Genomic DNA, 14,579 nt, shown 5'->3' with positions numbered 1-14,579 from the left:
CTTTTTAAAAATAAGAATTCCCAAACTCCAGACCAGATTACAGTACTAAAACAGGATCTCTAGATTTAAGAAATCTGAATTTTTAAAAACTCACAGATAGGTCTGTTGATCAGCCAGGCTTGTTAACCACTGCCAGAAAAAAAGACCAATTTTGAAAATATAGACATGCTTATTTTATGGAACTGATGGGTTAATATAATACTATATTACTTCTGAACATGGAAGAAGTTATATACAAACAGGGTTTCAAATAAATACATCTACCAGCTGGTTTTATTTCATAGGGCTTTTTAAATAACACTGAAAAAAATGTTTCTAACTAGAAATTAATATACTAGTTAAAATCTCTGTCTTTTTACTTGAAGCAACTTCATGGTTATTTAATAGATTAAAATATCTTCACAAAAATCTTCTCTAATTCATTTCTAGAGATGTAGGCTTTCCCTTCGGCAATCTTAGAGATTTTAGAACTAGAAGAAATCTGAACAGAACAATCCAGTCCCATGATTTCTGGATGAGAGAACAGAGGCCCAGAAAGGTTTAAGTAATTTAGTAATGATCACAAAACTACTTAATAGCAGGCCAGGACTAGATCCCAAGTCTTTTCCCTAAACAAACAATAAAAACAAAGATTATCATTTTCAAGATGTTTACAGAAAGGTTTACAGCTTCTAGATTCAGAAGCTGAGTTGATTTCTGTAGGATTATAATCTGATTTTTATTGTTTCTGCTCACTTGTTAATTTGCCTACAAAAAATACATATTGATTGATAATACAAGAAAGTTTGAAAAAATAAAATCTTACCATTTCATCTGGTATGCCATGGCGATCAAACTGATAAAATGATGCTACATGAGCAATAATCCACCAACTAAAACCCAATGGATCCCTGGGCTGGATTACAGGCACAGAAGGTCTTCTTCGGTCATTTGATTTTTCAAAGAGCGTTTTAAGTAGTTTATTCAACCAGTTCCAAAATGACTATAGAAAAAGAGGTATTATGATTCAATTAAATTCAGACACTGATCCAATAACCTTTGATTTGGGTTTTTTCCTTCATTTTTGTAAGGAAATATACACACAAAAGAGAATACAAAACACATATATAAAACTTAGAGAATAATAAAAATACCCAGGTTAAAAATTAGAAAATGACTAGTTCCTACAGTTTCCACAATCACATCTTCTCCCATCCAGGAGTAACCATTATTCTGACTTCTATAATATATCATTCCCTAGTTTTTTAAGTTTTGCCACATAGATATACACACCTCAATCACATATTGTTTGGCTTCACCTTTTTTTTTTTTTTTTTTTTTTAATGTGTTTGTATTCTTACATAGCTTGTTTCTATTCTTTGGTAACTTACTTCTTTTCCTCAACTTTATATTTGTGAGATTTACCCATATTAGTGAGTATAGCCATAGTTCGTCAGAGTTCATAGTTCATTCCAATATACGACTATAAGATAAACTATCTACCTAATTTACTGTTGTTGAACATTTGATGGGTTTTAGTAAGATTGTTTTCTAGGTATTTGTACACTTTATATAAATATTTGATATTATCAGATATTTTAATATCTGCAGAGTTTGAAGGCATGTTTCCATTTTCATTTCTAGTACTGACTTGTAATCATCTCAAGAAAGATAAGCCAATTTTAGTAATTTTTTTGAAGAACCAACTTTTGGCTGTTTTGATCTTTCAATCTTTTGATCATCTTTGTTGTTTTCAATTTCATAAATTTGTGTTAGTCTTATTTACTACCTTTTATTTTCTTTGGGTTTACTATACAGGGATTTTTCCCCCTAACTTCTTAACGATGAATTCTTAGCTCATTAATTTTCAACTTCTTTTCCTCTAACATTTGTATTTAAAGTTATATATTTCCTGCTAATTATATCTTTAGCTGCAGTCCCAAAGCTTTAATTAGTAGTATGTTATTATCATTTACTTCAAGATATAATTTCCATTATATCTTCTTTCACCTATGGGTTATTTAGAAATGCATTTCAGTATTTCTAAGCATATGTGTATTTCTCTTTGTAGTTCTGTCAGTGTTTATTTTCTACATTTAACAGCATATTATTAGTCACATAAAATATAAATATATTTTATCTTCCTGGTGAATTGGACCTTTAATCAGCATGAAATGACTTAATGCTTTCGTTGGTTTTAAGTCTAATTATCTCCAATATTAGTTTAATACATTACCTTTCTTATATCTTTTTTCTATCAATTCCAAATCCTTCTGAATTTTGTTTCAGATTCTCTCTTATAAACAGCTTACAGTCTGTTCTGACAGTATATGTTTTAACTGAGCAATTAGTAGTACATTTGCAGTTAATGTAATGTAACTCATATATTTAGTTTTAAACGTACCATCTTATTCTGTATTTCTATTTATACGTCTATTTTTTCCACCTATACCTCTTTCCTGCCTTCTTTTGGGTTGACTATTTCACTATTTTCCCCTTTATTAGCTTGTAAGTTAAATAACCTACTTTCTCTTCCTTTAGTGGTACCTTAGAAACAACAGCATACATTCAAATATCTTGGTTAAGTTAATATATATCTTTCTCTTCTCTTGGACAAAACAAGGACCTTAAAATACTCTAACTCATTTATGCCCTACCCAATTTATAAGCCAGTATTACCATGTATTTTATTTTTTAATCCCATTAGATTATATTATTGATTTATACAGAACATTTACCACTTACTTTATTCCTTCTTCTGCCTAAAATTTATCCTTCAGGATTCCCTTCAATTTTGCTTCATTGAAAATTGTTTCACCCCAGTCTTGAAATGCTGGATGAAGAATTTTATGTTGAAAATTACCTTGTTTTAATTCAATGAAGATATCATTCCCACTGGCCTCCACTGCTGTTGAGAAATCAGCTGTCAGTCTAATTGTCATTCTTTTGAAAGTAGCATTTTTCTGTGTGAATGCTTTTAATCTCTTCTCTTTGTCTCCAATGTTCTGCAGTTTCACTATGATGTATCATGGTGTGTTTTTTTTATTTGCCCTAGGTGGAATTCATTGGGCTTTTTAAAACGATAGCTTTCATTAACATTAGAAGATTTTAAGTCATTTTCTCTTCACATATTTTTTCTGTTCCACTTTCTACTTCCTCTCCCTTGGAACTATACGTAGAAGTATATCAGATATTCTCTCTAGTCTCACATGCTGCATTTATCTACCATGTTTCTTCAGTTTTCTTTGATCTGTAACAGTTGTTCAGATTATCTTTCATGACTGACCCTGATGTTCTTGAAGAGTAGGCCAGCTATTTAGGTTTGACTAGTATTCCTTCATGATTAGATTCACACAATGCATTTTTGGCAGGAATATCAAAAAAATTTTTGTTCTTTCAATGCATCACATTGAGGGTACATAATTTCAACTTGTCTTATTATTGGTTAACTTTGATATCTTGGTTAAGGTGGTATCTGCTAGATGTTCTGCACTGCAAAGTTACTGCTCGCTTTGTAACAGACAAATACTGTGCAGAGATACTTATCAAGCTATGTAAATATTGTGCTTTTCATCATATTTTTGACAGCCATTGAGGATTCTTGACTGAAACAATTACTATGAGGGTTGTCAAGTGGTATTTTCAAATTCCATATTACTTCTACATTTACTAGGAAGAGTTTCCCTTCTCTCCATTTATTTATATCACTAAAGACTCACAAATCCTTACTGTACAGATTACAGTCCTTTGCTATCATTTATTTTTTTGCTCGAATTATCCCAGATTTGGTGTGTGGGAGATCTTCATGTTGGCCCTTGTGTCCTTTTGACAAGCCCTCATCATTTTTTCAGCACCTCATTAGTTTCTGGTACAAAAGGTTCCAGACTCATTTTTTATTTTGCATGCTCCCACCTAGAATCAGTCATTTTACCATTCTCTTTTCCCTGGAGAATGGTTATTTCAAAACCAAGACATAGCTGAAATTTTCTCATTGCTACTCAGATATCCACCTAGTAAATAAGGTAGAAAATGTATATATGTCCACTCACACATATCACTCAAGAAATACTCATTAGTTTTCCTTTTCTTCCCTGAAATTTAAGTCTAAATGACATCTACTAGGTACTGAGTATTGAGTTTTTAAGAATGCACGCATACAGATATAGCCAGTATTAGCTACATTTTAGAATATTTTCTGGGATAAAAATATGCCCTTAATCATATTAGTTTATTTTCATTCTTGGAGTTCCCACATAATTTGTGCTATGCGTGAATTCCCAAACATTCCTGATCCTCTCCTAGGCTTCTCTAATTGCTTCCTATCCTGTCCCCCTGGGAAGCAGCACCTTGTTGCCTCCACAAAGGTCAGCAGCAGCAGTCCAGACAACATTTGAAAATAACTTAATAACCCTGAACTGCCGCTCCCCTTTGGACAATTTCCTTAGAGCATTAGTCCTTTGAACACTGACTTGGTTCCAGAAAATGTCCCTTTCTCAGTGGGAAGACTCAAAATCCCTTTCAGTCTTCCCCTCCCTCATTCCAAAGAACAGGACGGAGGGTAGGCGGTCCTATTCTTTGGAATTAAAGAGAGAAGGAATTAAATACTTCTTTTTGGAAGAATGTAAGCTTGCGTGCACACACGTATATACATGCACACACATAATTTGTTCTTTTAAAAAAAATAAACAGTGCATTACAGAAATCAGCGCTGACACATCATAAATTTTTAAAATCACGTACAAGACAGAAAAAAAAAAATCTCTGCTTTCAGCAGTCTGGAAAGCTCCTAAGAATAGGTTCTATATAGACCTTAGCCCGCTGTCAGCATTCAGGGGAATGATCACATCTCCTGCAATATCATTAACTCCTGAGTGAATGAAAGAGAAAAGCTTCCCTGTTCCTCCTGAATCTTTCCATTGCTTTTTCAGTTTTTCTTTCTCAGCTTATCCACATCCATCTTGGTCCCCAAAGCCATTGCCCGTCTGATAGTACAAAGAGTAATTTTTAACTTGCTTCTTTGTTGTTTTAGAAGGAATTTTTTGTTTTGTTTCCTTTTTGTTTGGTCAATTTTTCTTGGTCTTGAGATTCTATTAAGGGAGTATGCCATAGTTAGAGTCCATATAACCTCCACAGAGCAAAAGGTGGGACTAAATCGCTTTTCTTCTTTTTATAAATTTATTTATTTATTTTTGGCTGCGTTGGGTCTTCATTTCTGTGCGCGTGGGCTTTCTCTAGCTGCGGCGAGTGGGGGCTACTCTTCGTTGCGGTGCGCGGGCTTCTCATTGTGGTGGCTTCTGTTGTTGTGGAGCACGGGCTCTAGGCACGTGGGCGCAATAGTTATGGCTCACGGGCTCTAGAGCACAGGCTCAGTAGTTGTGGCACATGGACTTAGTTGCTCCACGGCATGTGGGATCTTCCCGGACCAGGGCTTGAACCCATGTCCCCTGCATTGGCAGGCGGATTCTTAACCACTGCGCCACCAGGGAAGTCCCTACATTGCTTTTCTTTAAACTGAGGGCTTGTTCTATTGTGCCATACTGATATTTCATTCAATGCTTGGGCTGGAAGTCCGAGATCAGGGTGCCAGCATGGTCACATGATGGCCCTCTTCCAGGTCACAGACGTCTGCTGTGTCCTCACAAGGAGGAAGGGTTTTTGAGTCTTTTTAAATGCTCTACTGTTGCCTTGTTTTATGTTGTTTTTAAGAAGTCTAGTGCAGGTCAACTTATTTAGCTTTTCTAAGTAATTTAGTCCTTTTGCCTAGAGGATTTGAAGATTTCCTTCAGGACTGGAAGATATTTCCTATATGTCTGAAGTCAAATAGTTTTACAATATGTCTCAGGATGGATTATTTGGAATTAATCTTTCCACTTAGCAAGCAGGCCATTTCAATATGTAGATTTGGGTCTTCTTTTACTTCTGGAATATTTTCTTGGATAATAATTTTGAGTGTTAGGTATATCCCATTGTTTTGGTTTTTTTTAGGGACTCCATTTATACATATGGTTATTTCTGCTTTGCTCATCTCCCATTTCAACCATTTTCTCTCTAACCATTTATATTCCTTTCTTTATATCATTTTTACTCTCTTGGTTATTTTCCTGCCTTTCTTCCATGCCCCTTATTAAATTTTCATTTGAGTCTATTCTCCTTGGGCACTTTGTAATTTAGTCAATTCTATAATGATGTTTTCTTCCATTTCTCTCCTGCCTTCAGTTTATTCTTTTCATTAATTCCTAGCTTTTGGTCTATCTGTTTTAAAATCCGCATATCTTATTCAAGGTGTTTTTTTGTTTTTGTTTTTGTTTTTATAGCCCCAAAGGCTTATCTCCTTAATTTAGTCTGGAGTATTGTCTTAGGATTTTCTTCTGCATTATAGTTGTTTCTGGGGAAGAGGGTATCCTCAGCTAAAGTATATCAAATCAATTCTGTTTCCTTGTAGTAACTTTATAAAGACTTGTTTAGTTTCCTTCTTTTCATTTTGCAGGTTTGGACTACTCTAAAATATTCCTAGTTCAGTGAAGCCCTCTTTTGTCAATGTACCAAAGTCCCATTTCTTTACTACATTTCTTTTTTTTTGGTGGTGGTGGTGGTGGGAGAGTAGGTATGAATCCTTTGATTTTTTTTTTTTTATTTTACAAGAGACATTGTTCTATGCTTTTACTTCCTATCCCCTTCACCACCTAATCACCAAGGGGGAACCACTCCCTTTTTGCCTTTTTATTCTCCAGAAGCTCTACCTTCAAAGACTGCCTCATGTTTTGCACACACTTTTATGTTCTATCCTTCTGATCTACAAGAAACCTTTCCAGTATTTTTCACATTCTTGAAATGGTTTTAGACCAATTTTATGGCTACTGCTAGCTCTCTTCTTCTCTCCTCAGAGCAGTTTTTCTCAGACTGCCTGCCCTTGCTTGACAGGAAGGTGTGTTAGTGCTTCGGTGGCTTTACTTTTAATTTACAGCTTTGAACATTCTTACCTTGCAGGTATGCTATCAACATGTTTCTGTGCAGTTTTATTTGTTCTTGCTATTCTATATTTTGGGGGAGGTTACATGAGAAGATGTGGGTTTAAGCGTCCACCCATTGTCCAAGGCTACTTAGAAGTCACTGGCTTGAAATTTTTAGTACAACCTAAGCAACATGAACTCAGGCTATAAAACTGTATGAGTGCTGGCTTACAATAAATACACTGAAGCAATTTTAAACTGAAAAGAAACACAGTTAAAGACAGGCAATTTTTCTTACAAATTTAGTTGAGTTTCTAGTTCATCCTTTTGGTGCCCCAGATTTATGGGTAGTTGGTGTACAGTAGGTTACCAACTTGAGTTGATTCTGAGCTTTGTCTTCTATTCTTGGACCTTATAATATATGAAAGCTAATGTTCCAAGTTTACATAATTCAGCAACTGCCTCTCAGCTTCAAGGTTCAGCTGACCTGAATTCCCACCTACATTTAGTATTTGGCCTCAATACTTCTTACTTTCAACAAGTTCACTGACACATCTAAAATGCTTATTATATGATATCCAGCATGATTAGATTAATTATTTTTTTAGCAGGAAGGTCAAACTGTCTTACTGTCAGGAATGGAAACTTCTAATTTAACTTTCAAAATAAAATAGCTTTCAAAATCTGTGAATAATATATTTTAGTTATATTTAAAAAAATGAAATGACCTCAGATTTCCATTATTTTAAGACAAATAATTCTGGTCACTACATAAAATGAAAAGCATAACAGTCATTTAGGTTAAACAATACATATTACTATGCAAATTTCTACAATATAGTATTTTAAATTATGCCTACTTTTCTGCTTAAAAACTAGAAAAAGACTCAGGGCAACAAGTATGAACATGCCTTCATTAACTCTATGTAGTTTACACTTTCAAGTCTAAAATTTATAAAATAAGAACAATTCTAAAACATATAAAATTCTTAAAGATAAACTTTGCAGAAAATGGAAAAATCGATGTTTACCACATAAATGAAATAAAATATCCTGGAAAATAATCAAAGGAAAATATTGCTGAGACTGTGTAATATTTAAGTCTCATTGTGGAAAGCTTAATGCTACTGACAAACCAAAATGCCACGGAAAAACAACTTTCTTACTCAATAAGTAAAAATGCGTTAAATTTATACATAGTAAATTTACTTTATTTTACTTATACCTCGTAAATTTACTACTAAAATAACTCAAAACAAATATAGTACTATAAACCTCCAAAAAGTTATTAAAATTATATAGATTATTTTCATTGTCCTAAAAGTGCCCGTGTTCTGCCCACCCTCAGAAACCACTAATCTTTTTACTGTTTTCATAGGTTTAGCTTTCACAGAATGTCATATAGTTGGAATCATACAGTGTGTAGCCTTTTAGATTGGTTTCTTTCACTTAGTTATATGCATTTAAGGTTCCTCCATGTCTTTTTATGGCTTGATAGCTCATTCTTTTTAGTGATGAATAATATTTCATTGTCTGGATATACCACATTTTATCCATTTACCTACTGAAGGATATCTTGGTTGCTTCCAAGTTTTGGCAATTATGAATAAAGCTGCTATAAACATGCATGTACGGGTTTTTGTGTTGACATGAGTTTTCACTGGGTAAATACCAAGAAGCACAATTGCTGGATCCATATGCTAAAACTATGTTTAGTTTTGTAAGAAACAAGCAAAATGTCTTCCAAAGTGGCTGTACCATTCTGCATTCCCACCAGCAATGAATGAGAGTCCCTGTTGTTCCACATTCTCATCAGCATTTAGAGTTATCAGTGTTCCCAATTTTGGTCATTCTAATAGCAGTGGTATCTCATTGTTCTATCCGTTTACATTTCCCTGAATTTGTAGTGTCTTTAAAGAAATTTTTAAAATATTAGAATTGAGCTATCGACTTGAAGAGCTACAGAGGAGTTTTTTAATTTATGGATAAATTCTTGAAAATGTATATAGGAAGAAATTACTTTAAACTCCTAAGTGGATAAGAACATATAACATAAACCATTTTAAGTATCATTTCACAGTGAATTATTTGTATTTACTTCTGCATATGAATATTTCTCTTTTTCTACTAATCCAGAACACTTGAAATAAAATAAAGCCCCATTCTGAAGACTTGATTCAAAGTGAGGTGAAGTAAAATTTCCCACCTTCCCCTTTGTGTTTTTCTTTCTCCCTCCTTGAAATAAGATACTATAAAATTGATTAATAAAAACCTGTGCTTTATTTCTCCACAAATCTAAATCTGCCTCATTTCCTAACTAAAATGTTTCCTGGATTACTAGAGGGTTTTTAAGTATGGCCTAAAAGATTCTTCACAGGAAAAAAAAAGAACTTGAGAAAATAAAACAGTCAAATCTTGTACTTTTCCTAGATGTTTCATATTACCAATTTAGGGTTAAAAATATAGTAGGTATTTAGTATTCAGTTAATGCTCTGTTTGGTGGTGGTTGTTGTCTTATTATAAAGAAAGACTTCGTAAGATTTTTCTTTGACAAAACCACTGCATGAATTCAATGTAAGAGCTAGTAACAATAACTAACATCAATTTTATAACTTACTTCTGAGAGAGACCATTTACTCCTGTGGTTGAGAAGATGAATGAGTAGAACCCATAATTCTTTAATGCATGGACATGGGCAATGGTGACTCATTAATGCTTCAGAAGGCCTAACCTGCAGGAAAGAACCAAAAAGAGTAACTTATAAGACAGCAGAACTTTACATGCCACATATCTCCCCAAATGTTTTAAAAGAATGATTTAGATGACTTAAAATTTATGCTCAATTACATAAAATTGTTTATAAAAAAACATAACATTTCATTAACTTTTAAAATAAATTTCCATTTAAAAAACAAAAGTACACAATGAATTTTATTTTCAACTTAAAAAAAAACCTCTGCTTTAATCATCTAGTCCAATGGTCAGCAAAGTTGTTCTGTAAAGGGCTAGATAGTAAATATTTGAGGCTTTAATAGTGAAATACTCTTTGTAACAACTATTCAACTCTGCCATTGTTCTGCAACATCAGTCACAGAAAATGGATAAAAAGGATAGGACTGTGTTCCAGTAAAATTTTATTTACAAAAACAGGTGGTGTGTTAGATTTGGTTACAGGGCCATGGTTTCTAAACCTTGATCTAATCCATCAGCCAAATAAAAAGACTTCTAAGAAAATGATTAGAAAATAAATTTTGATTCTCTGTAATGCAGACTAAATTTTTTTGTAAGAACAAGTACAATTACTAGGAATTTATAAAGGTTAGGCAACTTTACCATTTTTGTAACAAATATACCCTCAATGGCCCCAAATAATACAGAGAATATGCACTGTAAGTATAGCAAGTATAGCTAGACTTCTGAAATTCATAATGTGTTCATTATTTCACATACTATATACACTTTTCTAACATAATACACAGTAAAAAAAAAAAAACAACAGTCAAGACATTACTATATCATATCTGGTCAATCTACTAATTATATTAGTTGTAAATACATAGACTAGATTTAAACAATATTAATAATAAATACATAAAACACAATCTAAATTTTAAAAAATTATAAATCCCAATTTCCCATAGGTAACATTTATGCTTGTAACCTGAAATAAGTGATGATAGTCGACAAATTTCCATTGCTTGAAAATAAATGTATACCATAGCACTTTTAAATCACTGTCTGCATTAAACATTATGATAAGCAATTTAGTAAAACGATGTAATTTCCCCCATGATTCCAGACCTTTTATGAAAACAACCAAACAAAACCTCTCTTTAAATGTGTCAACTAACTTTAGCTAAGTACTCATTTATTTTATTATATAACAACAAAACAATAGATTATTAAAGGGCTGGTCTCTATTTGAACAGAAATTAAATTTCCAATCATTATCATGAATATTCTGTTTTTATTTATTTTTGACAAATGGAAAAGGCTATTTTTTTTTATTAAAACAACTCTAAAACACTAATTCCAGCCTGTTTTAAATGTTTAACTCAAATTCTTTTCCCAACCACCTACCAAATAACAGTAAATATAAAATTAGAAGAATTAACAAGTAAGCCATTTTAGATTCTTATGGGTCAAACCACATGCATTAAGTACTGACTATTGCCACTAAATACCAAAAGTGCAAATGAACTCGTAAAGCATTACCTTATCATACCTGTTGAGGGACAGGCTTATTAAATCACAAAGAAGATTTTCACAATGTTCTTCAAATAGGCTGACGTTGGTTAAATTGTCACCTGCCAGATTCATAAACTGATGACTATATATAACTTGTTCTAAAAATGGAATAAGATAAATTCTGTTTAAAACTACAGTAGATTTTACTAATTCAGAAGGAGGAAAGTGACTGTACACCTTTAAATTAACATAACAAAACTGCAAAATAAACAGTTAAAAGCAAATTTTTTGCAAATAAAAGTTCGAAAGTAATTCCTTTCTTATATGAGCAGTGATAGACATTAGCTTAAAAAAGTTTCAATCCTCCCAAGTACCATTTAATAGATTTTCTTAATTTGGCCATCTGAAAAGCAACAATGCAACATCACTTCAGAGAAAAAAAATACAAGACAGGAAACACCAGAAAATCTTTACCCATATTTCTAACCAATAAAGCCGTTAAAACATTATTCCTTTAACAAATACTGATAAACTAACCATGTGCAATTGTTTTTTGGCATGAAATAGAGCAAACCAAGGTAACGGATACCAAAATTTGAACCTGTCAGAGTAAGTTCACCTGAGTATTGCTCTAAGAATATATTATTTGAAATACAGTCCACATGAGGAAAGGATATATTTGTGTACACCTTTATATGTTCACATGTATGTATATAAGTGCTTACACATATACATGTACACATATATGTATTTTCGTATTATTAATTCATTGAAAAGTAGGTATTGAGGTAAAGGATATGTTTATAACCTAAATAATTAATAATTTACAACTACAGGAGACCTTAAGATGGCGGAGGAGTAAGACATGGAGATCACCTTCCTCCCCACAAATACATCAGAAATACATCTACACGTGGAACAACTCCTACAGAACACCTACTGAACGCTGGCAGAAGACCTCAGACTTCCCAAAAGGCAAGAAACTCCCCACGTACCTGAGTAGGGCAAAAGAAAAAAGAAGAAACAGACAAAAGACTAGGGACGGGACCCGCACATCTGGGAGGGAGCTGTGAAGGAGGAAAAGTTTCCACACGCTAGGAAGCCCCTTCACTTGCGGAGACAGGGGTGGCAGGGGAGAAGCTTCAGAGCCACGGAGATCACAGCAACAGGGGTGCAGAGGGCAAAGTGGAGAGATTCCTGCACAGAGGATCTGTGCCGACCAGCACTAACCAGCCTGAGAGGCTTGTATGCTCACCCGCCGGGATGGGTGGGGGCTGGGAGCTGAGGCTCAGGCTTCAGAGGTCAGATCCCAGGGAGAGGACTGGGGTTGGTTGCGTGAACACAGCCTGAAGGGGGCTAGTGCGCCACAGCTAGCCGGGAGGGAGTCCGGTAAAAACTCTGGACCTGCCTAAGAGGCAAGAGACCATTGTTTCAGGGTGCGCGAGGAAAGGGGATTCAGAGCACTGCCTAAACGAGCTCCAGAGATGGCCATGAGACGCTAAGGATGCTGCTGTAGCCACCAAGAAGCCTCTGTGCAAGCACAGGTCACTATCCACACCTCCCCTCCCGGGAGCCTGTGCAGCCTGCCACTACCAGGGTCCCGTGATCCAGGGACAACTTCCCTGGGAGAACACACGGTATGCCTCAGGCTGGTGCAACGTCACGCTGGCCTCTGCCGCCACAGGCTCACCCCGCATTCCTTAACCCTCCCTCCCCGCAGCCTGAGTGAGCCAGAGCCCCCTCGTCAGCTGCTCCTTTAACCCCGTAATGTCTGAGCGAAGAACAGATGCCCTCAGGCGACCTACACACAGAGGTGGGTCCAAATCCAAAGCTGAACCCCAGGAGCTGTGCGAACAAAGAAGACAAAGGGAAACTACTCTCAGCAGCATCAGGGGCAGCGGATTAATCTCCACAATCAACCTGAGGTACCCTGCATCTGTGGAATAACTGAATACACAACAAATCATCCCAAAATTGAGGCAGTACACTTTGGGAGAAACTGTAGACCTGGGGTTTGCTTTCTGCATCTAATTTGCTTCTGGTTTTATGTTTATCTTAGTTTAGTATTTAGAGTTTATTATCATTGGTAGATTTGTTTATTGATTTGATTGCTCTCTTCCATTTTACTTTTTTTAATACATAGATACATATACTTCTTTCCTTCTCTTTTTGTGAGTGTGTATGTGTACCCTTCTTTGTGTGATTTTGTCTGTATAGCTTTGCTTTTACCATTTGTCCTAGGGTTCTGTCTGTCCGTTTTTTTCTTTTTTTTTTTGTATACTTTTTAGTGCTTATTATCATTGGTGGATTTGTTTTTTGGTTTGGTTGCTCTCTTCTTTCTTCTTTTTATTACTTTTAAATTTTTTTAATTTTTAATAATTTTTTCACTTTTTATTTTAATAACTTTATATTATTTTCTTTTTTTCTTCCTTTCTTTCTATTTTTCTCCCTTTTCTTCTGAGCAGTGTGGCTGACAGAGTCTTTGTGTGCTGGATGGGTGTCAGGCCTGTGCCTCTGAGGTGGGAGAGCCGAGTTCAGGACACTGGTCCACCAGAGACCTCCCAGCTTCATGTAATGTCAAACGGCGAAAGCTCTCCCAGATATCTCCATGTCAAAGCTAAGACCCAGTTCCACTCAACGACCAGCAAGCTACAGTGCTGGACACCCTATGTCAAACAACTAGCAGGACAGGAACACAACCCCACCCTTTAGCAGAGAGGTTGCCTAAAATCATAATAAGGTCACAGACACCCCAAAACACACCACCGGATACAGATCTGCCCACCAAAAAGATAAGATCCAGCTTCATCCACCAGAACACAGGCACTAGTCCCCTCCAACAGGAAGCCTACACAATCCACTGAACCAACCTTAGCCACTAGGGGCAGACACCAAAAACAACAGGAACTATGAACCTGCAGACTGCGAAAAGGAGACCCCAAACACAGTAAGTTAAGCAAAATGAGAAGACAGAGAAACACACAGCAGATGAAGGAGCAAGGTAAAAACCCACCACATCAAACAGATGAAGAGGAAATAGGCAGTCTACCTGAAAAAGAATTCAGAGTAATGATAGTCAAGATGATCCAAAATCTTGGAAACGGAATGGAGAAAATACAAGAAATGTTTAAGAAGGACCTAGAAGAACTAAGGAGCAAACAAACAGAGATGAACAACACAATAAATGAAATTAAAAATTCTCTAGAAGGAATCAATAGCAGAATAACTGAGGCAGAAGAACGGATAAGTGACCTGGAAGATAAAATTGTGGAAATAACTACCGTAGAGAAGAATAAAGAAAAAAGAATGAAAAGAATTGAGGACAGTCTCAGAGACCTCTGGGACAACATTAAACACAGCAACATTCGAATTATAGGGGTCTCAGAAGAAGAGAAAAAGAAAGGGACTGAGAAAATATTTGAAGAGATCATAGTTGAAAACTTCTCTAATATGGGAAAAGAA

The 14,579-nt window shown here is 35.1% G+C and overlaps 1 protein-coding gene across 1 annotated transcript in view; it reads right to left on the bottom strand.

Moving 5' to 3' along the window:
- MMS22L (MMS22 like, DNA repair protein) overlaps window positions 1-14,579 on the bottom strand; it is a 132,890-nt gene that overhangs the window by 99,182 nt on the left and 19,129 nt on the right. The window contains exons 8-10 of the mRNA XM_061207346.1: window positions 11,145-11,275; window positions 9,547-9,660; window positions 806-982 (exon numbers count right to left, since the gene is read on the bottom strand). Coding sequence (XP_061063329.1) covers window positions 806-982; window positions 9,547-9,660; window positions 11,145-11,275 — 422 coding nt within the window. The remainder of the gene's footprint in view (window positions 1-805; window positions 983-9,546; window positions 9,661-11,144; window positions 11,276-14,579) is intronic.

The sequence above is a fragment of the Eubalaena glacialis genome, chromosome 12 (assembly GCF_028564815.1).
Source record: "Eubalaena glacialis isolate mEubGla1 chromosome 12, mEubGla1.1.hap2.+ XY, whole genome shotgun sequence".
In the NCBI taxonomy this organism is placed as follows: Eukaryota; Metazoa; Chordata; class Mammalia; order Artiodactyla; family Balaenidae; genus Eubalaena; species Eubalaena glacialis.
This window is presented reverse-complemented; position numbering and strand designations above follow the sequence as displayed.